The 27966-nt window shown below is 42.2% G+C and overlaps 1 protein-coding gene across 2 annotated transcripts; it reads right to left on the reverse strand.

Moving 5' to 3' along the window:
* Positions 1–27409, reverse strand: SAMHD1 (SAM and HD domain containing deoxynucleoside triphosphate triphosphohydrolase 1). 2 transcript variants are annotated; one of them, XM_081196237.1, is made up of 16 exons: positions 26849–27409; positions 21639–21705; positions 19751–19820; positions 17474–17634; positions 15069–15184; positions 14919–14989; positions 13569–13724; positions 11883–11983; positions 10000–10108; positions 7745–7836; positions 7087–7202; positions 4320–4459; positions 2559–2654; positions 2349–2453; positions 1925–2062; positions 1–1258 (listed from the first exon to the last, which is right to left on the reverse strand). In XM_081196237.1, the coding sequence occupies exons 1-16, from the start codon at positions 27054–27056 to the stop codon at positions 1127–1129; spliced, it is 1878 nt and encodes a 625-aa protein (XP_081052363.1). In that variant the 5' UTR covers positions 27057–27409; the 3' UTR covers positions 1–1126. The 2 variants fall into 2 exon arrangements, with proteins under 2 accessions (XP_081052363.1, XP_081052364.1); XM_081196238.1 differs by lacking the exon at positions 26849–27409 and adding an exon at positions 26627–26772.
* Between the last annotated feature and the right edge of the window lie 557 nt (positions 27410–27966).

Below are 27966 nucleotides of genomic sequence, written 5' to 3' on the forward strand. Positions count from 1 at the left end.
TTGCTGTAGTCCCTTTTGCAACGAGGAGCCATTCTCTCTGTCCCAATTCATAGTTCTTAAATGGTGTATATATTTCTTCTGAGCCTTAGGTTTGTTAAGTGAAGCTTCAGAAACTCTCTGTTCTCACATTTAACAGCACACGTCTCACACACAAACCCATTTTCTGTCAGCATAAAGTGCCACATCATAAAACTGTGTTTCTCCCCCCCAAAAAATTTAAGGAACAATATACTATTCCATACAAAGACAACAAATCTGTGAAAATATGAGAGATTAAAAATACATTCAGGTCGGTTTGAAACATAACAGGCAAAACTCCCTAGTCTGAAATTTGCTTCTGATTCTTAACAGCAATTTGCCTCTCTATACAAACCAGCTCATTTCCTCTCTACCTAGTGCTTAATGGCTAGGATACATTCAATAATTGGTTGTTTTGGTACTGCGAGTATTTTGTTGGGTTCTATAAAAGGTAAGCATCGAAGTTAAAAAAGCAACTTTATAAAATAGTATATCCTTGATTGTGCCAAGGCATGTTTAGCTCTAAATGAACATATACTGACTCTATCATGATTTGAGGGGATGGCAGCTAAAAAGAACAGTAGGATAACCACTTTTATCATAAACAGAAAATAGGCAAATGGCATAGTCTTGTTCCCTTTTCCCACAATAGGTTTCATATATAACATTTATCATAGTAGAGAAATTATACTATTGTGTTGATCTTAATAAAATGAAAGAAGTTTTGAAATAGAATGGCAGTTTTTGTGGTTTTTCCCAAAAACTTTTGAGCTTTATCCAACTAAGTTGTACTCAGAGCAAACACACTGAAATTAATGGAGCTATATTAGCCATGTCCATTAATTTCAGCAGTTCTATTCTGAGTAGGACTAACATTGGATACAACCTGTTTTTAAAAGTAGACCTTTCTTCACCAGCACACATTTGAATTAGCAAAATAAGAACATTGCCGGTCATCAAATGTCCATGTGAAATCTACAACAAATGGAATTTTAACTCGTCTGAGCTAAGACTGACATATTCCACTAATGCTTTTCTTTCCATGTTTCCCTGTTTTTATAACACAACCTTGTTGTACAAACCGGAATTATTCAACAGAAAAGTTGTTCTAGTCTTTAAAAAGTGACTTTTTGGGCTTTGGAGTAGAACTGTTTTTCTTTGAATCATGCTTTTCGTCATCTTTGACTACATTCCAGTCTGCTTTCATTGGTGTAAGTTCAGGGGCAACAATATCACCATCCTATCAAAGCATCAAAATGAAGAAAAGAAGTTCAGTTGTGCACTGGAAATTAACAGTCAATACATTCTGTCATCATCTTGTCAAGTGGAGCAAGACACTCAATGGAGCCTTTTTACACATATTACAAGAAAAACATTCTTGCGCTGCCCTTTCCCACTGTCACGAAAAGGTAATGGGTGACTCATGCTGTACCCCATTTATTTGTGGTAGTTCCCTCTCAACAAATTTTAGGTACTCATCATTTGCAAGGAAATTAATAAACATAACAGATACAAAACCTCTAGTTAGTGGTAGTATTACAGTTGTTTTAGAAAGTAAACCATAAAGGCTAGATTGTCCTCCAATGAGATTTCTGAGATTTTTAGAATTCTCAAATCCCTTGTGTTCATAATGTGCAGAAGTAATAATGGGTTGGTGATAGAGGAGACTATGGAAGAATGAACAGGTGATGAACAAAAGGAATACAGAGAATGAGGTAGATCTGACTCTCATAAGCTCAGTTGGTTAGAGTGTGGTGCTGAGAACGCCAAAGTTGCAGGTTCAATCCCCGTATGGAATAGCTGCATATTACTGCATTGGACTAGATGATACTCAGGGTCCCTTACAACTCTACAATTCTATGATTCTACATTGAGATGCACCTTCTCAATGTTAAACCTTTCTTACCTGTGGTTTAGTGAAATTGTTGTCTATACACCACTGAACGAAATATTTTCTAGCATCACTGATAGTCTCTTCATCTGCTGTCTTACAATAAACCCTGATTTGCTGCTCTTCAAATTTTTCTGGTAAGAGCTTTGAAACCTTAAGACAGAAGGAAAAAGAAGTCACATACACTTAATTTTATCACCTTGTCAGAAAAAGCTTCAACAAATTTCTCAGCAGCACCATTCAGTTACAGGAATATTTGCACAGGGGAATTTTACCTTAAAACCACTTGCATTCCGTGAGCACTTACATAGCAGGTGAAATTAGAACTGTGTTGCTACTATTGCCATGCAATTTTGTAGTCATTTTCACATGTATTCAGATACTCTTTAAAATGCTATCGTAATAAAACAGGCAGAAACACCCCCCCAACCTTACTTACTTGTTCTTTAGAAATTCTGAATGCCTTATTGAGGTCAGACTTGCAGTAGAAACGCACATTATTGACAGGGTTCTTCTTTTTCATTCCATAATCCATGTTGATAACCTTCACAGAGGCAAGTCAAAAATAAAAATGTACTAAAGTGCATTGTAGGCACATATGTTAAGAAATAAATCAATTAAAATGAACATTTAAAGAGATCATTCTTACATCAACAATAAAGTCTTCAGGCTTTAATCCAGGCTTGTGAGATAATGTACTGGGCTGGGACCTGGCAATTTCTTCAGCCATCTTACTACACCGTTCCTGCAGGGTATAAAACCTTTTACTTTTGTGTATTTGAATCATACTCTCAGAAACTGATGAACCAGACCCATGATTAATTTTCAAAATAATTTTCTCTTTCACGCACTGTACAATGTGACAAATAAGGTATTTGATATCACCATACCATGACCATCAGTAGTGATGACTTTTAATGCTGTCACAGCTTCTCTTCAGGCAGACTAAGGCAAAATTAGTTATCGATTAGAGAAAAAGGAAAGAAGGTTGCAACATTTTATCATTGTTGAGAAATGTTCAATGTTTTGCCATGCTCTTATTATGTTGAAAGCCAAAGTAGCTGGGGCAACCCAGTCAGATGACCGGGGTACAGGTAAGAATTTATTATTACTATTGTTGTTGTTATCCAACAAGTTGATGCAAACTATTGTAAAAACCTAGTAACTCTATTGAAGCTCTTGTACTTAATGCTTAATCCAGGGGTTACCAACCTAGCACCCATGAAAACCACTTCTGGCACCCCAACACACCTATGAGCTTTACTGAAGAAGGGGCCTGTTTGTGGCCTTTATAGTGATTGCTCTGTTGTGCAGTGCTGTTTCTGAAGTTAAAAGAGCATGCCTGTATCCACTCTGCAAAAACAATCCTACGTCTACTCTTTGGAGGGAATGTTGAGGATATATGGAGGAAGATAAAAAGTTGCTAGCCTGTGCATTTTGAGACAAAGGTGGCCTAGAGAGGAGAGGAAGAGTGGTAGCTACCACTCCCTTTATTGCCCAGAAAGGCAATTTGTTTCAGGATTCAGGGGAGGGGAAGGAACAATGGGGATGCCTTCCTCACTCACTTCATGCAGGATGCCCATGTGATAGGGAAGGGCAGCAAGAACAGCCTTTTCCCAACATCCAGTGGACTTTTTCAGCAGCTTGGATGTGGGAGCAGGAGAGAAATGCAACAAGGATGTTGCCCTCAGTTGCATCATGACTAGTCAGCTTGTGCTGGCAAAGAAGGTGTGGGCTTTTCCAAAGGTTCTTTTCAGTCTAGAAGGTGGTAGTTGTTGTTTCTGCATTGTGGCGTGGCTGGAGAGAGAAGTGACAGAGATGGCCTCCCCAGGCACTTCATGGACCATGCACCTGCTCAGGCAGGCTTTTGCAAGGCATTTGCGGCAAGATAGGGGAGTAGGGGAGATATTAGTGATCTGTGAGGGATGCTGAGAAAGAGAGCGTATGTAAAGAGACACTATGGAGAGACCTGGTCTGAATAGAGATATTGGATTCTTGTCTCATTACATATGCTAAATCTATTTTTGATCATCTCCATACTATCCCTTGCTTTTTCCTGTAGGACTAATTGCAGTCGTTTACCATACCCATTGAGTCAATCACCCATCTCTTACTACCCTTCTGAGAAAAACCCCACCCCACCCTCCCACTATATATAAGGGTCTGGTGACTTCTGTTTCAGTGTATCTGAAGAAGTGTGCATGCACACAAGAGTTTATACCCAGAACAAGCTTAGTTGGTCTCTAAGGTGCTACTGGACATTTTTTTTAAATTTTTTAATGTAAAGAGAGATAGAAGCCAGAGGTAAGCAAATTGGTACTGAAAAAACCAACCAGTACATTACTCTATGATCACACTTAACAAGTTGGCAGAGTGAACAAACCAATGTAACTTGAGAAACAGTGCCCACCTTCGTAATTTCCGTGCCCTCTGGGGGCTGAGTCTGTCCCAGGTACTTATACAGGTCACGCCGTTCTATTTTACATAAAATTTCCCGTGCTTCTTCGAGCTCTTTCTCATCAGAATGAAGAATCCTTAAGAAGATTTCATCTGCCAGTATTAAACAAATCAAGTCATTAAAGCCAGCTTTTCTTTTGCATAATTTAAACATGTATTCTCTGTCAGAATTTAAGAAATATTTTTTATGCTATTATAATCGTAGTCACCTGGAAATGATCTTTTACGTATCTGCAAAACAAAACTCACAAGACCATATTCAATTCAACAGTCAGATGGAAAAAACCAAGATTCTGCTGTGTCTCAACAGGGTTAAGATATAGTTCTGTGGGTCTCTTCTCTAACTGCTTTGGCAGTAAACGAAAGGCACCAGAGGGTAACATTTTTGAAAAATGATTATATCCTCAAACAGATCAAAGCCCAACAACCTCAAAGTAGTTTATGGTAAAATGTGCATAAAACGAAACCAAATCAGGAAATAACATTTAAAAAAACACACCAAAAATATCCACTCATAAACCAAAAGAGCACAAAGGAAAGCAGCCCTAACAAAGTCATAACAAGAAGAGTCTGTTTTTTGAGCTAAAGACCTTCCTAAACAACTAGGTTTCGTGCAATGTCTATAAAGGTAAAGGTAAAGGTACCCCTGCCCGTACGGGCCAGTCGTGTCCGACTCTAGGGTTATGCGCTCAGCTCGTTTAAGAGGCCGGGAGCCAGCACTGTCCGAAGACACTTCTGGGTCACGTGGCCAGCGTGACGAAGCTGCTCTGGCGAGCCAGCACCAGCGCCGCACACGAAAACGCCGTTTACCTTCCCGCTATAAAGCGGTACCTATTTATCTACTTGCACTAAGGGGTGCTTTCAAACTGCTAGGTGGGCAGGAGCTGGGACCAAAGACGGGAGCACACCCCGCCGCGGGGATTCAAACCGCCGACCATACGTTTGGCAAGTCCTAGGCACTGAGGTTTTACCCACAGTGCCACCCGCGTCCTATACACAGCAGTAAAGAAGAGCACAACTAGAAGCATCTGACTCTACTAGTAAATAAAACTTCAATTACCACACAACTGGGATTAGGATGGTGAGAAGGAGTCAAGGGCAAAAGGCTTGACTTTCAAACAAGCATTTCCCAAGGCTCTGTGAAAACTGGCAGGTCCAGTGTAAGGGTTGGCAAGATTGGGCACCTCTCAAGGACACCCCCACCCCACTAACAATAACCTCCTGCTTGTTCATCTGCCTCTTGCTTCAACATGGAGGAGATGAACAAGGAGCGTCTCCACCCCCACCGTTCAGTCCAGACAGCTAGCAATGATGAGGCAGAGGAGCAGCTGCCATCATTGGAGTGAAGGGACATACCTACTGAGGTAAAGGGGTACATTGAGGGCATCTTGTCCAAGAACCACCAAAAACCTGGGCTCAGCACTAGTAACCAGAAATCTACACATCCCTCATAGCTTCCTTTCCGTTCCTCCATTGCTTTCCGTTTTGTCCTGCCTTCTTCCTCCGCCACCAATTTGTGCAACAAATCTTTCACTTCTACACAGTCACATTGGCTCCAAGATTCACACTGCTCCTGGTTAAGCCCTGGACTCTCTAGCCCAGGGGTCAGCAAACTTTTTTCACAGGAGTCCTGTCCACTGTCCCTCAGACCTTGTGGAGGGCAGGACTACATTTTTTTAAAAAAAAAATGAATTCCTATGCACACTGTGAGGGGAGCAAGTAGTCGTCCTCCCCACCCCCCCACCCCACCCCCAGCCACCTTCTTGGTTTGCCACCTGCCTCATTCACCGAAAGGCTGGCGGAAGTGGCATGAAACGGGCTTCCTCCCTGCCTAGAGAAAGAAGGCGCTGTGCTTATCTTCCCAGGGGCTGCCACCACCGCTGCCGATGCTTCTCATGAAGTGGGTAGGCAGAGTGAGCTCGTCCGCTCCGCTCTCTAGCCCACAGGAGCACCAGGGCTGCGGCAGCGGTGGGAGGAAGAGGCCAAGCGGTGGCGGCTCTGCCAATCAAACACTGCACCTGGTTTACCTCAGCGCAGCATGGGGATGTCTCTGCCAATCAGAGCCACTGCCGCTCGGCCTCTTCCTCCCGTCACCATCGCCAGGAGTCTCAGTTTCGCAGCGGGTTCCGGCTTCATGGCGCAGGCCGGATTTAGGACGCAGGTGGGCCTGATCCGGCCCAGGGACCTTAGTTTGCCGATCCCTGCTCTAGCCCGAGTCAACCGCCATTTTGGTTTCAGTTTTGAGTCAACACCATCTAATACATACTCATCCTACCAAGATTTTTACAGGAGCAATAGATCAAAAAAAGAATTTGCCTAAGCAGTTATATATCAACCTATTCAAATTAAACGAAGCTAATAAGCTCCTTAATGGCTTACAGAGGGGTAAAAAGAGAGACAGGGAAAAGGAGGAAATTTTTATTTTTCTCTTTCACGAACCACCCCTTAAATAATTTTAAAACTGGGAGAGGGGGAAGTTTGGCCATAGGGGAACAAATCCGTTTCTTATACTATAAATAAATAAATAAATAATTACTTCTTCAGACCTAGTGATACAAACACTTCACTTCCTTCATATGCACACAGCAGAATATATAATTCATTTACATAAAGCAATGCACTATGTTTCATTTAAGTGCCATAACAAAATGGTACCCTGAGAGAAATACTTCCTAAATTGATGCAATTAGAATTTAGGTGTCAGTCCAATAAGCCCATACCTGTTAGCTTAGTGTAGGCTTCCATGTCTTCTCGTGCTGTAGCGATATTGTACTCTTCCCCTCTAGATCCCTTTATGATGATATGTGGGTTAGCTTTCAAAAGGGCATCTGTAATCCTGATATGAAACATGCAACACAAATGAGGAAGAATCCATAATTTCAATATTAACTCCAGATCAAAGATTTCACAATGGCTTTGGAAATTTATTTCTATGGCTAAAAAAGAGTAATACAAAAACACCAAAGTTGATAAAAAAATTAAACCATATAACCTTTTCTAGTCATCAAAATCCACTTTGAAAAACGATTAAGGAGAAGGACAGGGACATTCAACAGAGTTTCTCAATGAGACACTCCAGAACTAGGGCTACAACATTTAATTGATCAATTGGTTAATATTAATTAATTTTTAAAAATTAATTAAATTCTAATTGATTGAATTAAAACACATCCCTAAATAAATCAGGAACACTTCTTTAAAAAATATTTGTAGCTGGCAAGCACCATTGTAGAAGAAGCATTCCTCCTTCAGTCATACATTATTAAAATGAATTAATATGCAAGCTCATACAAATGTAATTAATCTACTAACGTAAGAATGGCTAGCATTTATTTGGTTACTGCCCTGTCTAGGGCATATCAACATGCACTTACTTACATAGTTTCAATGATGTTGCTAATTTTATGTTGGTAGGCTCTGCGGTGCAGGCAATTCCGTGTGTGGAACATGTCATACAAATTTCCAACCTCCTAAAGTCCAAGATAAAAACAGTATTTTATTCATCTTTTACATTAAAACCACAGTTCCAAGACTTATGAAACATTCAGGGCAGGTACTTCACAAAATGTTTGTTTTTGCTTTATGTACGACTGTTGTAAACCACTGTGATGTTCTTTATGAATAGTGGTATATGTTGTTATAAATAAATAAAACTTGCTGGCAGCAAACTTTTGCTCCTTTCACTTAATGGTCAGGAATACATGAAACAGTCTCTCCCATAAATGCTCATATTAATGCCCGAGAGTGGGTAGCAGGGATTCAAGGGCAATTTTACAGAAATAGAAGATAGCCTGAAAATATTTTATTTTTTAGAAAAAGCATTTACTATCTGGTATCAAGAGCCTTCACAAGTGCAACCCTATGTGTATAACCTTAGAAGTAAATTGCACCAAATTTAATGAGCCCGGTAGCCAGGTGAGAGTGTATACGACTGTAGCCTTAATCTGCCAATTCTACTTTAATTCCTCAAATTGGATGTTTGTTGCAGAACAACTAGGGATAAAATAAAAAAGGTTCCAGGACATAGAAATAATTAGACCCTTCTAAATAATCCATGCACAAGAAATATAAAAACGTATTCCAGAACACTAGTCATTTTTGCAATTAAGATTACTTTCTGCTTATGTGGAGAGGCCTCATGGGGGCTCCTGGAAAGTGGAGAAGTGCATGAAACACAGGATCCTTGAGATAAGATGATTCCTTGCATACGAGAGCAGAATGCTCATTAAGTTGGTGGATACTTTCCTTGCTTCTGTACTGAGCTTTGCCTTCTACAAGCTTGTAACTGAAACAATTTTGTGTGGTTACATTTCCTGTTTGTTCCGCTTAATGAAAATACAGTAATCCCTTCTCTTACGCACACATATAGCCAGCCAACCCTTGGAGCTGCCTTGCAGCAAGCGGGTGAGAGACAGCATCCCCAGGATTCAGAGAGCCAGTGTGTTGAACAGACCTTGCCCAGCAACCAAGGCAAAGACCTTAAAAGCTCATTTTGTGCTGGGCCGTTTGGGTTACCAGGCTTGAAAAGAGCTCTTAGGCTCTCTGTCTAACTTGCTGGGCAAGGCTTGTTCGACATGCCAGCTCTGGAAGATTATGCATGCTTGTGTGAGATCTCGCAGGAAGTCAGATTATCTCGCGAGCTCCCCAGAACCTTGCACAGCCCGTGTGCTGAGTGGGCCTTGCCCAGCAAACAAAGCATATCTTAAAAGCTCATTTTGCGATGGGCAACGCTAAGCAGACCCGGAGTGAAGAGAGCTTTTAAGCACTCTGCCTTGCTTGTGACTTGACTTGCATAGACCAGGGAGCACCATAGAAGAGCAACCAAATGCTTGGGGATTAATGCTGGAACTAGAGAGAATAGACTGCGATGATTTGTACCTGCCTTCCATGATAACCCAAACCTTCCCTACCCACTGTCTCTAAACCTATAGTCATGATGGCTATATTAACTCCATTATCAGAAGCAGTATGCCTCTAAAAACCAGTCTCTGCATATGACAAGCAGGAGAATGTTGTTCTGCTCATGTCCTCCTTGTGGGCTTCCCACAGGCATCTGGCTGGCTATGGCAAGAACGTAAGGTTGAATTCAACATACTTTTAGTCTGATCCAGCAGGATTCTTTTTATGTTCTAATTTATGGCCCTTAAACACCAACTCCAACCCATCACCACATGGTCAACCATATGCTATAGTAAGCCTATATACTCCCTACATGTAGTGCGGCTGGTTGAGATGAAAGGTAATGGCTTGGCCAATACCCCATGTCCCAAAATTCAGTTTTTTCTCAAACCTTCTGTTCTCAAACAGCAGAGAAAACATATATTGCACTGTCTCCTATTCACTTGGAAATGCACTTCTCAATTTAGGCAGCACTAGCAGACTGCAAGTTTATCTCCATCTGGACTCATTATACCCACAGTCATAAAGCTCACTGGGTGGCTTTGTGTAAACATTAGCTTTCAGGTTAATTTGCCTCTCAACACTGAGTGACAGCAAAATGAGACTGCGTTTCCCTGAGCTCCCTGAAAAGGGGGGGCATAGAAGAACGAAAAAGACAAAAATTTAACGGCGAGTTTTTCAAGCTGCCAACACTATTTTACTTGGCATTCTCTACTTTCCTCAAGAAAGCTTACCTTGTCACGGGTACAAATATGCTTCTTTCCCTCAAATTCACAGACACGAGCAAATTTAATGAAGCGTACATAATCAAAGTTGTTCTGGATTCCAAGATGGTGACAATCCCTAAATATATTCCAGAAACAGGCAGGAGGTAAGGTCATTCAATTACAAATTGAGGAGTTGCATGGACCAAGGAAAGGGGGGGGGGACATTTTAAAATTAGGGGGAGGGATCAGGAAGATGGCTTCACTGGGGTCTCATCTTTAAATAATGTAAAAGGACTCTCAGGGGATTCTTTGAGACTCTATATTTTTCATATTCCCAAAATATAGATATATAATCTCCAGACACACTTCCATAATAGCAACTGCAATTATCTTCAGACGAATTGTGGTTTAGCATGAACCTGCGGCTGCTTTGCTGCTTCCAGGCTGTTCTGCTGCACTAAGCCATAGTTTGGCTCAGAATTCTCCTGGAAAAACCAAGGGTCTTAAACCAGAGAATGAAGTGACAGCTCACTGGAAAAAGTTAAAACACACGCCTGCATGACACACTAAGCCAAGCCATGGCTTAGCTCAGCACAGCAGAAGAACTAGAGAAGAGTGAAGTAGCTGCCATCTCCTCCCTCGGAACCCCAACACTCAGCCATGGTTTGGTTTAAAGTGATGTTATGAAATGGGACACTGTTTAGTTTGAAAAATATTGCTAAATGTTATTTAAACTGCTTAAGATAGTGAAAATCTCCAAGTGGATTCCATAAAAACAACAAAAATACAAACATGTGATAAAAACAGAACACAGCTGTATTTCACAAATAAAACTGAGCAAGTCTAAACAAAAAAAATAAACACTAAGAGTCAGACACAGTCCAGAAAACATAGGCAATATATTGTGAAAAGTTGTTCAAGGGCCATTATGATCTCTACCTCATGAATTACCCAAAGCAGAGTATTCCAGAGAGTGGTTGCTATCTCCAACAAGGATTGCTTCTTTTCCTCATTCAGAAACAGTTGTGGTTTGTAAACCTACCGAAGTTGGTAGTGGGCACCATGAGCTACTGAGGTCACTTGAGTCTCTAGTGACAGCAATGGATCTAGGAGCACCCCCAGACTACAACCCTCAGAGGGAATGCAAACCCATCAGAACTGCTGAACAGCCCATCCATAGGGTTTCCATCCAGCCCTCATCTAGCCCAGGCACTGGTTTAAAATATGCATGACTTCTCTTGGTTCATATGTTACAGAGAAACAGCTGGGTATCATCAGCATATGGTGCTGCCTTGCCCCAAATCTTGTAGAGGTCACCCCCAGCAGCTGCAAATAGATACTGAATTTATTTATAAAAATATTCATATGCCCTGCATCATAAAAATATATCACAGCGTCTAACAACAACACAAGGCCATAGAATAAAATCATAGAAAGTACATGGAGTACATGTACACAGAGAAATACCTGGGCTAGGCATCTCTCTATATGAGAGGTGGGGGAACTGGGCCCTCCAGATGTTGCTGAACCATCCCCAACCATTGGCCATCCTGGCTGAGGTTGATGGGAGCTGGAGTACAACATCTGGTGTGCCACAGGTTCCTCATTCATAGTCTATATCCTGCTCAGACTGTATACATGGCTCTCTCGCTTAGATATTTTTTTTCAAGTATTTTTATTAGTTTTCAATATAACAAAATACAGGGTTAACCAACAAGCATACAGTTTATATGGTATGACACCATACAGTATTTAAAGATAAAGAGTTTTTAATGATAAGATAGATATCCCATTTAACTTTCACCAATAGGATATTCCATTAATTGGTTCGTCTATAGGTAAAATATTCCCAGTATTGTTTATCTATAAAATAAATCTTCCAAATGCTTTAAAATGAGCAAGGTCCATACCTGGCAAAGTAATCCCATTTATCAACATCGATGCCACTTGTTTTGTTGGCCACTATCTCATAAAGAAAGCCTTTTTCTTCAGGTCGCCCACGGTAAGGCCACTGGAGAAAGGGGTGGAAATACCCAAAAGCAAATAATACATTACAATAAAGCAATCTACTCTGAGCACCAAACTGGCAAGGAAGCAGGGTTCTAAAAACTCTTTGCGCATGCTGGAACAGATTAATTGATACCTGCCAATACAGTGGTGCCTCGCAAGATGAAAATAATCCGTTCCGCGAGTCTCTTCGTCTAGCGGTTTTTTCGTCTTGCGAAGCAACCATATTAGTGGCTTAGCGGATTAGCGCTATTAGCGGTTTAGCGGCTATTAAAGGCTTAGCGGCTTAGTGGCTAAAAGGCTATTAGCAGATTAGCGGCTTAGAAAAAGGGGGGGGAGCAAAAAACATTGCAAGACTTGCAAGACGTTTTCGTCTTGCAAAGCAAGCCCATAGGGAAATTCGTCTTGCGAAGTGCATCGAAAAACGGAAAACCCTTTCATCTAGCGGGTTTTTTGTCTTGCGAGGCATTCGTCTTGCGGGGCACCACTGTACTTTAGTAATAAGAGATAAAAATTGGTGGAGCTAATAATCACAGCCTAGTTTTGTGATGGAAACAACCTTGGCTAGCCAGGTAATTAACTTACACTGGAATATGGAAGCAAGGAGCACAGCCCTGTTGGTTCTCCTGAACTGTATTCTTATTGGTCAATTGTCTGGTTTGGGTCTAAGTAGTACCACTCCTTCCTGGACAACTGGTTTCAATCAGATTGGCAAGCACACGGAACAGGACATTGTTGGCCACAGCAGCACATTTAGGAAATTCAATTCTATGTGATATTAGGCAAACTCCAGCTTTATATTTTGAATCCGACCCTGGAAACCCATTTTTCCCTCAGTCACTTTTAACAGTTAATTTGAACTGGGCTGCAAAAACAGTATTACTATTTGACTTATAGTGTGCTTGCTTTTGTGGTGGCTTTTAAAGATGATTAAAAAGTTTGGCTGTTTTTAATATATTTTGCATTGTTTTGGTGGCTGCCATTTTTATACTTGTACATCACTTTGTGAAGTTAACTCTTTAAAAGTTGTTCACAGAAAAATATTTATTGAATAAAGATTCACTTTTATCCAAATATCAGTATAAGCAAATGAAGGGCCTTTTGCTGCTCTCCAGGATAAACTGCAGGGTGACCTCTAACTGTGTCACTTGCAAACATTCCCTTCATCCAAAAGGAATGGAACCATTAGATGCACCTCTGTCTTTTGCAAGCTTACTCAGCAATACTTATATCTGCATAGACATGCACAGAATTGCATGAAGTATGAAGCAGCTCAGATCATTCTTTGATCTACCCTAACACATAACGTTTCTCCAAAGCCTCATGCAGAAGCATTAACCAGCTCTGCTGCTGTGCATCTTTTAACTGGAAATGGTAGAACAGAGTGGAACATTCTGAACACAAAGCATATGCTTTGCTGTTGAACTATGGCCCCTCTTCAAGATCTATAAAAAGCTCAACAACCAATGGTTCACAAAAAGTAATGAATCTCCCACATGCAACACCTGTCAATTTTCCTTCAAAAATATAATGCTATTAAGCATTTTATTCCATTAAATTGCACAGTATTTACAAAGCAGAAGACTTACTGAACTACTGTTTTTTTCAGTCTTAATGGGTCCTGCTATCTGCTCTTTGATAAAGTCTATATCTTCATCCGGCTTGAGACCATAATACTTCAAGACTGGTCTTAGATCATTGGAATCAATCAAGTGTTCAAACATCTTAACAGAAGCATCTTCATGCTACAAAAAAGGAAGTTTTAATTATTATTAATCAAAGCATATGCTGTCAAAACAAGCCATCATAACTGTATGCAAAAACATTAAGACAACATTACGCCATGGTTTAATGTCAGGCGGATGAGCCTGAAGCAAAGCATTGTGTGTGTGTGTGTGTGTGTGTGTGTGTGCGCGTGCTCCTGCTCCCCTCACAGGAGCTTGAACAGAGTTCATTTTCACTTCTGCAAAATCCCAGCTTAATGTCAGATCTTATCCAGGGATTCTGGTTTAAAACAAAATATTTAAAGTGCCATAAAAAGTAAATTTAACTAGCTTGTTAAACAAGCCAGTTTCTTTAAATCAGGTTCCCTCATTCAAGCATAAGGCTGGATCTCCCACTGCTGCAATAGCAAACAAATACCAGCAGGGGGGAGAAGAGTTGTTTCCTAGTTTCACATTCTTGCTGCAGCTCAGCTGCTGAAATCACTAATTCCTGATAAGCAATGGAATGTTCAATAACCTGAGATGGCTGAAAATAGAAAGGTACTTAGAACAGCAAATGAAGCAGAGAAGCCACTGAAAGAAGACCCTAGAAAGGTTAATGGAACATAATCTCTGTGAGAAGAAAGGACTGAGAAAATTCAAAGAATTGTGGGGTTGAAGGGACCCCAAGGGCCATCTAGTCCAACTTCTTGCAAAGCAGGTAAACAATCACCAACAGATGGTCATCCAACCCGTTTAGAAACCTCCAATGAACTTCACCACTTTCTGAGTGAGTCCATTCAATGTTTAGTCAGAATCTTCTTTCTTGTAATTTGAATCAAATGGTTCAGGTCCTACCCGCTAAGGCTAAAGCAACAGAAATCAAGCTTGCTCCATGTCCCATGTGACAGCCATTCAGTTAATTGAAGATGGCTATCATACTGTCTCTCAGTCTCTTCTTCTCCAGGCTAAACATACCCAATTTTCTCAACCCCCACAACTAGACACAGTGCTCCAGGTGGCATCTGACTAAGGCAGAAGAGAGTGGTAAACAGTAGGAATTTTAGTGACTATATTTCACCAATATGGTAACTTTAAAAAAGAAAAAAAAACTTCAGGAAATGTCTGGGTACTTTGACTATAAAACACTATAATTGTTAAATGTGGTTAACATATTTTTAGGCAAGGCAGCATTCCCTTAAAAAAGAAAGCAGTAATAACTGGTTGCATACCCACCTTCCATGCAGTTCCTGGACAAACACGAGGGATGAATCTTCCATCATACATGTGTGAAAATGGGCCATGACCTGAAAGTAAGAATTATGCAGTTCATCTTTACCTAGCGTGCATAAATTGCTTCATTAAGATATTTGGGAAGTGGCTTACCCAAATCGTGACAAAGACCAGCAATCTGGACGCACAAAATATCCCTATGGTTGATGTCCAACTCTGGTTGTCGCTTCTGCAGTGCCCGGATCAAACGGCCTGCTAGATAGCCGACCCTGTAGCAAGAAGGCAAAAGGTTCAGCTCTCCAGTTCTTGAATTTTAGGGTTATAAATAAAATAAAAACTTGCCCCACATTATATATTGTGAAATACTACTCAACTTACTTAGCTGGTGAACTGCAAACCTATAGAGCAAGGTTGGTCCAAGGACCACATTGCTGGTCAGCCACATCTCCAAGGCCCACATGCCAGTGATGGCTTTGACCAATGTATACACACATACTACCCACAAACACCCACATTCACTTGACATACAGGACATAGCACACACTTTCATTCTCTCACACATGCAATCTAAAACTCAAACATACACTCACACACAAACATGCATGTATAAATGTGCACACATACAAAATCAGCATTCCCAGCACTAGGGTAGAATGACTATAAATGCTGCTTTTTTACTCTGTGGAAGTTAAAAGGCAGCCTTTCCCCACCCCCACCAGCACTGAAGTCGGGGGGGGGGGGGAGCTGCTTTGTACTCTTAAAAGGCAGGCTGTGGTCTATCCCTGATTTCAGTGCTGTGATGCTTAGTGCTAAGACTGGGGAAAAAACATATCTTCGGCTGAAATTGCTTAAAATAAACTAGGGGAGGAAATGCAATTAAACTTCCTCTCTTACTATGCCTGTAAATTTCATACAATGCTGCCTTAAAATGTTTTTTTTAAAGGTTCCAGTCACATCAGCAGGCCTCTCTATCCACCAACAAAGTGCATTCTTAGGAAAGCAAGCAAGCAAGAACACAGCCCTACTGTCAAAGCAAATAGCATTTCTTTTCATCCATGAGTTTTAGTGGGAAAACTCAGTGTCAGAAAATCTGCTTACTTAGTTGAGTTTGGGTTTGGTGAGCCTACATCCTCACGAAACCAAATATTGAACACACCAGCATATGAGATGAAGGGTACTTCTAACTTTTACAGATATATTAGATGTAAATCTCCTTTAATGGAAGTTACCGTAAGTATGTTACCGGGAAATTGGAAGGGGGGTGAGAGACCCCACACAAACACAAGGCAGAGACAAGAGTCCCCGCTGCACATTACCAAACCATTCACTCACACACATTTCCCTGCCTTTCACCTGTCAAACCAAATCCCCTAGTGTCAAGAGAAAACAGCAACATATCTGCAAAGGTATTGCATCTGCAAGGGAAGCTCAGCTCAGGAGCCTTGACTCACCGCTGAGTAACAGGTCTCCAACAAAGGAAAACAGGGAAAGTGCCAATACCAAATGTAGCAATTCACTGATAAATGTATCTATGTACTAGATCAATGGGAAAACTTTCAAAATTCATAAGAAATCACTTGTTGTATCAATCTTCTCAGTTCCAATGGCTTTTAGGATCCAGGGAAGTGAGGTATAAGAGGAAGGGTGAGAGGGCCCACCATAAGAGTCTGCAGGGCCTTCCCAAGCAGTCATGACTGATATTCTGCCCCAACAGTGTCAGACAGATAATCATCTCAATCACAATGCCTAACCACACCATAGTGGAATCAAGCCTGGTCAAGACAAAGGTGTGTATTTGACTTGACTCAGGGACCTGAAAACTGTAAATACTTTCCTTTATACTGTGATGGAGTAAGTGTGAAAGACTATATTTGAGTGACAGGGGCATGCCTGGATCTCAGGTTCTGAGACCACACCTTTTCTGTGACATATCTATGATGTCTTAGTGATGCATCCCAAGATGTATTATGAGAACCTTTGAAATACTGATGTAACTCGCTGATTGAAGCTTCTTGCTGCTTCATCTTTGTAGTACAGTGGTACCTCGGGTTAAGTACTTAATTCGTTCCGGAGGTCCATATTTAACCTGAAACTGTTCTTAACCTGAAGCACCACTTTAGCTAATGGGGCCTCCTGCTGCCGCCGCACCGCCAGAGCACGATTTCTGCTCTCATCCTGAAGCAAAGTTCTTAACCTGAAGCACTATTTCTGGGTTAGCGGAGTCTGTAACCTGAAGTGTATGTAACCTGAAGCGTATGTAACCCGAGGTACCATTGTAGTTTATTGCAACAATAAACATCAGGCTTATTGGCTGCTATTTGGTTTCTATGTCCTGCTTTGAAGTCTCTTGCTTGTGACCCCGACCTGAACCTAAGAGAGTCAAGGTTAGGCGATTGTGGGGTGCTCCAAGGACTCCCTGTTACAAGTAGCAGTGCTATGGAATTCAATGAAACTGCAATTACTTATGTTCAGAGGCGCAACCAGTCTGCAGTAACCTGAGTGGTGGCGTATACCAGTTCAAGAAAAACAGAGATCTGCAAAAAGAACTTGTGCCTTACCCAAGGGAATGCTCAAAACGGTTGTGCGATGCTCCTGGGAAAACATAATAAGTGCCACCCAATTGTTTGATGTATCTTAGACGCTGAAATTGAGGTGTGTCAATGATCCGAACAAGAAGAGGATGCATTTCAATGTGACCATGAATGGGGTCATTAAATACCTGGAAGATGTAAAACAAATTGTAAAATTATTGCAGATATATGAAAAGCAGCAGAAGAAAACACTTTAACTTTCACTTGCTTTCACTATACAGTGGTACCTCGGGTTAAGAACTTAATTCGTTCTGGAGGTCCGTTCTTAACCTGAAACTGTTCTTAACCTGAAGCACCACTTTAGCTAATGGGCCTCCCGCTGCCGGAGCATGATTTCTGTTCTCATCCTGAAGCAAAGTTCTTAACCTGAAGCACTATTTCTGGGTTAGCGGAGTCTGTAACCTGAAGTGTATGTAACCCGAGGTACCACTGTACTCAAAAGCTAGTACAATCACCGGATAACGAAAAGCATCTATGGCTGCCCCTGTATGTCAAGATGAGCTCCAGCAGATTTAGCGAACAAGACCAATAGGTCCCACAGTCAAGAAGGTGGATTCTGCACATGTTGTAGAGGGAAGTGAGGGGCAGATGGACCTCATCAACCTGGGAAGATAGTTGATCTAGGAGAAGGAAAACCGACCCCAATCTTACACTGACTTGAGGTATATCTTTGGGAGAAGAAAAGACTAAGGAGTAAACCCTACTCAAATCCAGAGTGGAGCCCTAAGACGGTTGGATGGCGCCTTGTATGCATCCTTCTGGCAACTCCTGCAGCCAAGCAGGTGCCAAATGTATTGCTCTGCTTTCCTTTGAACCACATTAGTGAGGTTGAGAGTGGGATCTTGTCATCTGGGCATCCAAGGACCTCCATATATACTGTCCAAGCTTGCATCCTGGAGAGGTCACTTTGATGCTGCTAACACAGCCATTTGACTTCACCCCTGGAGGCACACTCCACTGTCTCTTGAGACAGACGGATGCCACCAATATGGCTGCCATAAAACAAAAGGTTTTAATTTCTTAACTGACTGACAAGTAGCACACGCAAATAAAATAGATGTTGAGAACATGAAATGTGATAAGAAGTTTGTCCAGATTCGGATAATTTTTTTCAGAAAAAAAATCATACATTTGTTCTTTGAGCTAAGCTATAAACAAAAAAACAAAAACATTGGAGAATTTCTGACCAAGCAAAACATGATTTCCCCCCTAAAGCAATTGACTGACCTACCTATTCCAAACCCTCCCAATCTGGATTCCCCAATCCCAACTCCACAAATGGCAGAGAAAACTACTCCTTTATCTTCTCACACAAAAAACCAAGAATAAGCCCCAAATACCTGCACCTCCCTACCTCAGAAGAAGGATGGGGAATCCCCAACATAGAAACATATTACAGTGCCAACCAAATACGCCATATAATCCCATATATACTAGAAGATGAGACAAAACAATGAATACACCTAGAGAGGGACACAATTGAAAATACCTGCACCACAGAATACCCACTCCTCCCAAACTAAGGAAAATTCGCACAACACTTAACAGGTACACACAGACCGTGCTCAAAGCATGGAAAACAGAAATAGGCAAACTATCCCCAACTCCATCCCCACTAATTCCCCTGGCATACCACCCATTATTCCATCACGCAGCACAAAACCTCCAGATAAAAACCTGGCAAACCAAAGGCTTATATCGTCCAGTAGACTTCTATAAAAATAACAAACCTTTGCCACCACAAGAAATACAAGACAAACTAGAAGACACCCTGTAGTGAAGTTGGAAAATCTTGGTATGTCAAACGCTGGATCACACAGGAGTAAGGTAAAACTCTAGAGGTGTGAGTCAATTACATCTTGACTCTAGGCAGGATGAGATGCTATCTGATTTGTAGACCCTGGCACAGCTGGGGGCCTGAGTGTGGATTGGGTTGTAAAAAGGTAAAGGAGGCTATCAAGTAATTTACAACTTGGGAGCCTGGTATGCGTAAGAGAGGCCTGGGAGGCCTGGGAACTGAGGGAGAGCCTTTTGATCTCAAGGTCTCTGAGGCTAAACAAAGTTCAGCTGTGCCAGTCTCCTGACAATCAGAAGATATAGTCTCATCATACAGCCATTGGTAAATTGGTAATTAACCTAAATAAATTATTGGTCCCTAACCTGTCCTCCACATGGGTTTTCAAGGATAAAGGATTTGGGAATAGACTAACATTGCTTTCAGATTAATGTAAATGCTTCTCTCACCTTCATTATGTCAACATGCCTTTGTCCCAGTTTGCTCAGACAATTCAGAAGGTTCTGTCTCACTCCGGTCCTGAAAGTGATCAAGTATAAGTTAAGTTGACCGTTCCATATTTTATTAAATAATCTAGTGGACGCTAACATTAAGTTAATCGCTACTGTTCAGTGCAAACATTTTAAAAAGTTTTCAGTAAAAGATCTTCAAAAGATCTGAAACCGAATACTCGTAAACACTACCAATTCCATGAAGATTTATTCAGATGTCAAACTATAGTGGTTTTAAAACATACTTTCTCCAAACTATAATCTGTACCCACTATTTGCCAATGTGGTACAAAAGAAGGTGACTATGCATCTGTTTCTGCACACACAGTCACCAACATATATTTGCTTCATTAATTTGATGGTGGTTTTGTCTAGGAAAGCTCATCTAAACAACATGCAAAGGTAAACCTTGCTTAATGAGACTGTGCAAACATGCAGGCTCCTGCAGAGAACCTCACAGTTTCTTTACTCCTTCCCAGTCCTTTTTGCTGTTGTACCACAATGACCTAAGCAAAGATTTTGCTTAGCATGTAATCCAAACAAGGGCTCATGGTCAACCTCTCAACTAGCTTACCACCAGCAATAACAAATAGTTAGGGAGTAGAGCGGCTAACCATGCGCCCTGATCTGGATTACATGCTAAGCAAAATTTTGACTTACAACAGCATGGCAGCAAAAAGAATTTTGGAGAAGAAAGTGGCTATAAGCAGCTCTCTGGAAGCCTGTGCCATCTCACTAAACCAAGGTTTGTCTTAGCATGTTATGAAGTGCCATAAATCTGTCTGGAAGGGGTGCATTTCTGCATCATAAACAACAAATATGTTTAATTACCAAAAACCGCAGAATATTCCAGTAGCCCTCTGTGTAAAAAGGTGTTTTTCATAAATTGTGTATGAATAGAGGTGTTATGGTAATATTAAAGGTATTCTTTCAATACAGTTTTAGTGACATCTGTCAAGTGTGAGATCGCAGAGAAGAAAGGTAACATCCATTGTTATGATGATTAATGTTGCAATAATTATGTAACACAATATGGCAAGTTCAAGTCCTGTTTCAGTTTCCTGATTTCATGAAAATGCTTTGCATACTGGCTTGGTTTGCATGTCACATTAAATCTTCGTTACAGCAGAACTGCAGATTAATGTGAACCACTGTTGAAATCGAGGCAGCTTCACTCCTCCTCTGCTGATAAAAGATCAGGGTCAATAATCCAGTGTTTCCCAACCTTTTTTGGGCAAAGGCACACTTGTTTCATGAAAAAAATCTCGAGGCAAGCCACGCCCCCTCCAGCCAGCCGATTGGCTGGCCAGGAGGCGTGGCCGGATGGGATTCCCCTGCTCTCGCGGGGGCTGAGATGGGATTCCCCGCTCACGTGGGGGCGGATGGGATTCCCCGCTCACGTGGGGAAGGGCGTGATGCCCGCAACCCCACCTCCTGGGGCAGGCCCAGTAGCGAGCGGATGCGCAGGCCAAGTAGCGAGCGGTGATGGGATGTGGGAGCTCGCTTGCTCGCCGTCCCGCGTGTGCTCGCCGCCGCCGCCCCGCCTCTCACCGCCCGACTCGCCCGCCTCCACGGAACACAAGGCAAAGTTCCACGGCACACTACTGTGCCGCGGAACACCGGTTGCGAAACACTGCACTAATCTATATTTCTTTAGCAAATGTACAAAGCTCAAGGTATGCACTAAATATAGCAATGGTCCATTTAGGAATTAGAAACACAAACAGTCCAAGCCTATGTCTGACTATTCAGAAGTATGTCCCAGTAAATTCAATGGGACTTACTCCCAGGGTACATATAGGATTGCAGCCAAATTCAAATGTCAATAGCTTTAAGTTTCCCTTACCCAATTCCCATTTCTTCAAGTTCTGATTCAGTGAGGTAAAGGAAAGATGAACCAGCAATTTTTTTCCCTGAGGAAATAAAGAGACAACAGTTAGCTTATTCCGTTACTCTTAACATTTATATTTCTGAAAATCCTGATAATTCAAAATTCTCTGGGCAGATGACAAATGAAAATCACTAGAAAAATAAGGAACATTAAGAAACTATGCTATTCTGAATTCTTGGACCCAGAGATGTCTTACATGAATAGAAAGACAGCTTAGAATGAAGCACCATTGAATTTTCCTGTTTTCCCTATCCAGCTGCAGCCCACTGTGCATCACACACTGTACCAGAAAATTACTCCCTTCATGGGAGGTTTTTAAGCAGAGGTTGGAGGGCCATCTGTCATGGATGCTTTAGTTAAGATTCCTGCATTGCAGAGGGTTGGACTAGATGACCCTACAGTTATATCTAATATGTTATAGAATCATATAATCAATAGAAGCCATATTTGGTATTACTTGGAGGACATGCTTCCCTCCTTAGACAAATGGGGGGGGGGCGCGGTTTCTGTAACCACCACTAGGTAACAGTAGGTAAAGTGGCTGCTTTGATGCTGTAACTAATATAATCTAAATTTATTTTATTTTTTATTTAAGAACGATAACACTCTTCTTTATTTCTGATTCCTGCTTTACAGGAGACCCATGAGTTCCAATTAGTACTCATTTGGTGCCGGGTATAAATCTAATAAATAAATCACCATCATCCTCAAATCATAGAATTGTAGAGTTGGAAGGAACTCTGAGGGTCATCTAGTCCAACTGCCTGCAATGCAGGAATAAGCCAGTATTCATTCATACTTTCACATGAAGAGTCACCAGTATTTCTTTTCTGCAAGTATGCTTTGGTGTAACCTGAAATATTTTGCACTGGGCATAAGCTAACTAACCTAATTAGCTGACTAATAACATAATAACAATAATAGTTTACAGTTATACCCAAATTAAAATTAACGGCCAACCCCAACTAAACATTTAACCAACATCAACCTGACAAAAAGAAAACAGAGGAACCAAAATTAGAATTGTTAAAAATATTTTAAAACATTTTAGCTAGTTGCCCCAACCCAAAAGTGCATGCATGAAAAGTAATGTGGGGGGTTTTTAGATCTGGATAAACAAATGACCTGACTTCTAGCTTTAATGATGTTGCGGCCTGATGGCACATGCTTTGGCGATCCTCTGATACATACTTGGTACATATATCTTTCCCCCATTAGAATATGTGCCTCTGATGTTATTTCCTTATTCTTTGAGAACATTACAAAGAGAGACAGAACATATCAATGCTGGTTAATGCACAAATTATCCTGTACTGCCAATGGACAGCTAAAGATGGGTCACTAAGGGAGCAAAGCAGAGCAGCGGCTCTGTGCCAGAGGGCAAACAGGTGGGTCTACCTCCCTGTTGGAAAGACAAAAGGCCAGAGTAGAGTTATTTGAGTCAGACTGGGGTGGCCTGCAATCCTTTTTAACTAAAAGGCTTGTTTGAGAAAGAAGTGCTCCTTCTTTGGGAGGAAGGGCAGCATATAAATCAAATAAATAAATACAACCCAAGTTAAAAGGAAAAGGGGATTTAAGGCAGCAACCCTAAAGACACTTATCTGGGAGTGAATCCCACTGAGCTCAATAGACCTTACTCTGGAGTAGACTGTGCTGCAAATGACTCTTAAGACACAGCCTTTTTAAAATGTGGGTTTTTTTTGGGGGGGGGGAGTTATTGGGTTGTCGTTTTTATTTTTATTACGTATTTTGTAGTTTTAAATGTTGATTTTATTCTGTGAACCGCCCCGAGACCCCTGGGTATAGGGCGGTATATACATTCAAATTAATAATAATAATAATAATAATAATAATAATAATAATAATAATAATAATAATAATAATACTGTAGCCCTATGGCCATTGACTTCAGAACAAGCCATCCTGGGTCTTACTCCTCAGAACGAATAGCCTTTCCCCTTTGGGAACTTACGCCAAGACGAACCTCTGGGGCACCGGGAGAGCAAGTCTCCCCAGAGCACGCGCATATATATATATATATATATATATATATATATATATATATATGCAGGTTTTGGTGTCTTCGGGTGTCTTCCCGTGTAAGAGTTGGGGTGTCTAGGCGACGTTTCGACGAGGTCTCACTCGTCATCTTCAGGCTGGTGCTTTCGGCTTCTTGTTACTAGAACAGAGCAGGGTCTCAGTGTTTGAGTTCCTATAAATACTGTTGAGGGGGTGTGGTGTATAGCCTCCAACGTTCTGGGCAGAGAGGAAGTTCCCAGGTTAATGTGCCTTTTCTTCTTTTGTTCATTAATTACTTGAGGGATATCTTGAGTGATTACTTGAGTGATATTCTGAGTACCACTTAGGAGGGTCATTAGGTGTGGATTAGTTGCTAAAGCTTTCGTGTCTTGACCTCTTGAGCTTGTGAAAAGTTTTTCTGAGAAGATAGCTGTACTGCACTTAGTTGTGCTCTGGCTTGGCTTCGTGTATAGGGGCGAGCTGTGGTTTTGTGCCCTGTGCCAGCCAGATCTGTGTAGGGATTGCAGGGGGGTGCAGCATCCGGAGGTGCCACTATGGTTTGGCTACTGGATGGTGTCTGTAATTTATCTGTGGAGAGGGTCTGGGTTTGGGTCTGGTGTGGTTGATTGGAGATGGCGATCTGTGTGCCTCTGGTTCTGGTGTCGGTTTTTGTGGGGAGGGCTAATTTCCAGATGTCTGGCAGGCGGGACGTGTCGTCACGCTTGTTCATGTTGTGAGGGTGTTTCTCTATCTCGATGGCTTCCATGATTATTCTCTTGTGGTGATGTTCCATGTTAAAGAGCAATTTGGAATCTGCAAAATTAATTTCGTGTCCTGTTTCTTTCATGTGTTGGTAAAGAGAGGAAGTTTTTTCTTCTTTTTTGACGGCATTCTTGTGTTCTGCGATACGTGCATTTATTCGTCTGTTTGTTTGTCCAATGTACGTGGCTGGGCAGACTTTGCAGGGTATTTCATAGACCCCTTGGTTTTCTAACTGGATTTTATCTTTTGGGTTTCTGAGGATATTGGCTATTTTTTGGTTGGTGCAAAAGGCTGTTTTGATATTGTGTTTATGGAGGATTTTGCTAATTTTATCTGTAGTGCCCTTGATATAAGGAAGGAGGGCCATGCCATTGTTTTCTTCTGTGTCTTGGTTTTTGGAGGGTGTTTCTTTTTGGATTAGCTTCGTAACCCTGTTTTGCTGGTATCCGTTGGCGATTAACACATTTGAGAGATTCTGTAACTCAGTTGTCAAGTGGTCTTTGTCAGCCAGGCGTTTGGTTCTGGAGATGAGAGTCTTGGCTACGGAGTTTATTTGTGCAACCAACTTCCCTTCCTTGACGTCCTAATCTACAAAAAACCTGATGGCTCCCTAGGACACACTATCTACCGGAAAAAAACACACACCAACCGCTACTTACATGCACAATCACACCACCACCCTGCACAAATAAACTCCGTAGCCAAGACTCTCATCTCCAGAACCAAACGCCTGGCTGACAAAGACCACTTGACAACTGAGTTACAGAATCTCTCAAATGTGTTAATCGCCAACGGATACCAGCAAAACAGGGTTACGAAGCTAATCCAAAAAGAAACACCCTCCAAAAACCAAGACACAGAAGAAAACAATGGCATGGCCCTCCTTCCTTATATCAAGGGCACTACAGATAAAATTAGCAAAATCCTCCATAAACACAATATCAAAACAGCCTTTTGCACCAACCAAAAAATAGCCAATATCCTCAGAAACCCAAAAGATAAAATCCAGTTAGAAAACCAAGGGGTCTATGAAATACCCTGCAAAGTCTGCCCAGCCACGTACATTGGACAAACAAACAGACGAATAAATGCACGTATCGCAGAACACAAGAATGCCGTCAAAAAAGAAGAAAAAACTTCCTCTCTTTACCAACACATGAAAGAAACAGGACACGAAATTAATTTTGCAGATTCCAAATTGCTCTTTAACATGGAACATCACCACAAGAGAATAATCATGGAAGCCATCGAGATAGAGAAACACCCTCACAACATGAACAAGCGTGACGACACGTCCCGCCTGCCAGACATCTGGAAATTAGCCCTCCCCACAAAAACCGACACCAGAACCAGAGGCACACAGATCGCCATCTCCAATCAACCACACCAGACCCAAACCCAGACCCTCTCCACAGATAAATTACAGACACCATCCAGTAGCCAAACCATAGTGGCACCTCCGGATGCTGCACCCCCCTGCAATCCCTACACAGATCTGGCTGGCACAGGGCACAAAACCACAGCTCGCCCCTATACACGAAGCCAAGCCAGAGCACAACTAAGTGCAGTACAGCCATCTTCTCAGAAAAACTCTTTACAAGGTCAAGAGGTCAAGACACGAAAGCTTTAGCAACTAATCCACACCTAATGACCCTCCTAAGTGGTACTCAGAATATCACTCAAGTAATCACTCAAGATATCCCTCAAGTAATTAATGAACAAAAGAAGAAAAGGCACATTAACCTGGGAACTTCCTCTCTGCCCAGAACGTTGGAGGCTATACACCACACCCCCTCAACAGTATTTATAGGAACTCAAACACTGAGACCCTGCTCTGTTCTAGTAACAAGAAGCCGAAAGCACCAGCCTGAAGATGACGAGTGAGACCTCGTCGAAACGTCGCCTAGACACCCCAACTCTTACACGGGAAGACACCCGAAGACACCAAAACCTGCATTCCTGTACCCGTGAAAATCTACGAAAGCATATATATATATATATATATATATATATATATATATATATATATATATATATATATATTCTTTGCGTCGGCCCCCTAGTTGACCTGCGAGGAAAGTTCAGAGATCATTCCTATTTTCCTACTGGTTTTCCAGAACCACCGCGAAATCAAAGCAGCAGCCGTGACTAGCCAACCCCACCCTCAGGCGACGGAGCCCGTTATGCCCCGGCTCTGCAATCCACTTCATAACCGCCTCTCCTCACGGCGTCAGGAAGCGGGAACCGCTCGAGGGAGGAAACGGCGGCAGCAGCAGCGTCGCCTCAGCCGGGCGCCCCCTTTAAGGTCCGCCGAGGTTGAAATTCCCGGCGCAACGAGGCTGCGCAAGCGAAGCGGCTCTCCGCTCATCCCGCCCCCCGCTTACCTCGGAAGCAGCGCAGCAACTCCGGGTCTTCGAAGCCGCTGCTTCGCAGGAATTCGCACACCTGCTCGATGCCCCAGTCCCGCGGGTGACTCCCGCAGGGATCCGGGGCGCGGCAGACGGAGACGCGCTTCTCCGGCGTGTGGAAGCCGTCGCCCGGGCTGGCGGGCCGGGGCCGCTTGAAGGCTCCTTCCCCGTTCCCGCTCGACATCGCCCTCGGCTTCCAGGCAGGGACACCGCGCACCAGCAGCCTGATCGGGAGAAACGAGAGACTGAGCAACCACCCGGCCTTGCCTTCACATACAGCAAGACGCCTCCCGCCAGGGCCGGGGGTCACGTGACAGCAGTCCTCCAGTCAAGGCGGCCTGCGTGGCTTGCGGCTTCTGTGTCTATGCTGGGTGGTTCTGTGTTGTTTTTGGAGGGAGAGAGAGTTCAGGGTCTGGTTGGACGTGAGGCTGATAAACCAGATTCCCTCAGCAGAGCTGGAGTTTTAGGGGAAGGCGTGAGGGGGCAAGGATGGGGCTTAAAGCTCAGGGGTTGAGAACCTGTGGTTCGTCCCCATCCCATAACTGTCAACGTTATCTGAAGAAGTGTGCATGCACACGAAAGCTCATACCAAGAACTAACTTAGTTGGTCTTTAAGGTGCTACTGGAAGGAATTTTTTTATTTTGACTATGGCAGACCAACACGGCTACCTATCTACAACTGTCAACGTTATGTCAACGAGGGAACTGTCAACGAGGGAAATTCCCTTATTCCGAATAGGATTCCTCGCAAGCAAAAGGAAAAGTTGACAGCTATGCCCTATGCAGCATGGCCAGTAGCTGCAGACCTTTGGAGGGAATCTTATTCCCCATCCGTGGCTCGAGCTCCTGCCATTTGCGCAATCCACACCATATCTCCAGTGCAGGATTTATGTGTAAACTAAACAAGCTATAGCTTAGGGCCCCACTCTCTTGGGGGCCCCCAAAAAATTTAAAGGAAACAAAAACTGGATATACATTTTCAAAATATAAGATAATTGTATTTCAGTTCAACAATTACTTTGATAAAAGACATATTTTGTTCTGTGCAAATGGCCTTAGATACCTATTAGGTCCATAAATTACCATATAGCGTA

This window comes from Podarcis bocagei (assembly GCF_964188305.1).
Source record: "Podarcis bocagei genome assembly, chromosome: 5".
NCBI lineage: Eukaryota > Metazoa > Chordata > Lepidosauria > Squamata > Lacertidae > Podarcis > Podarcis bocagei.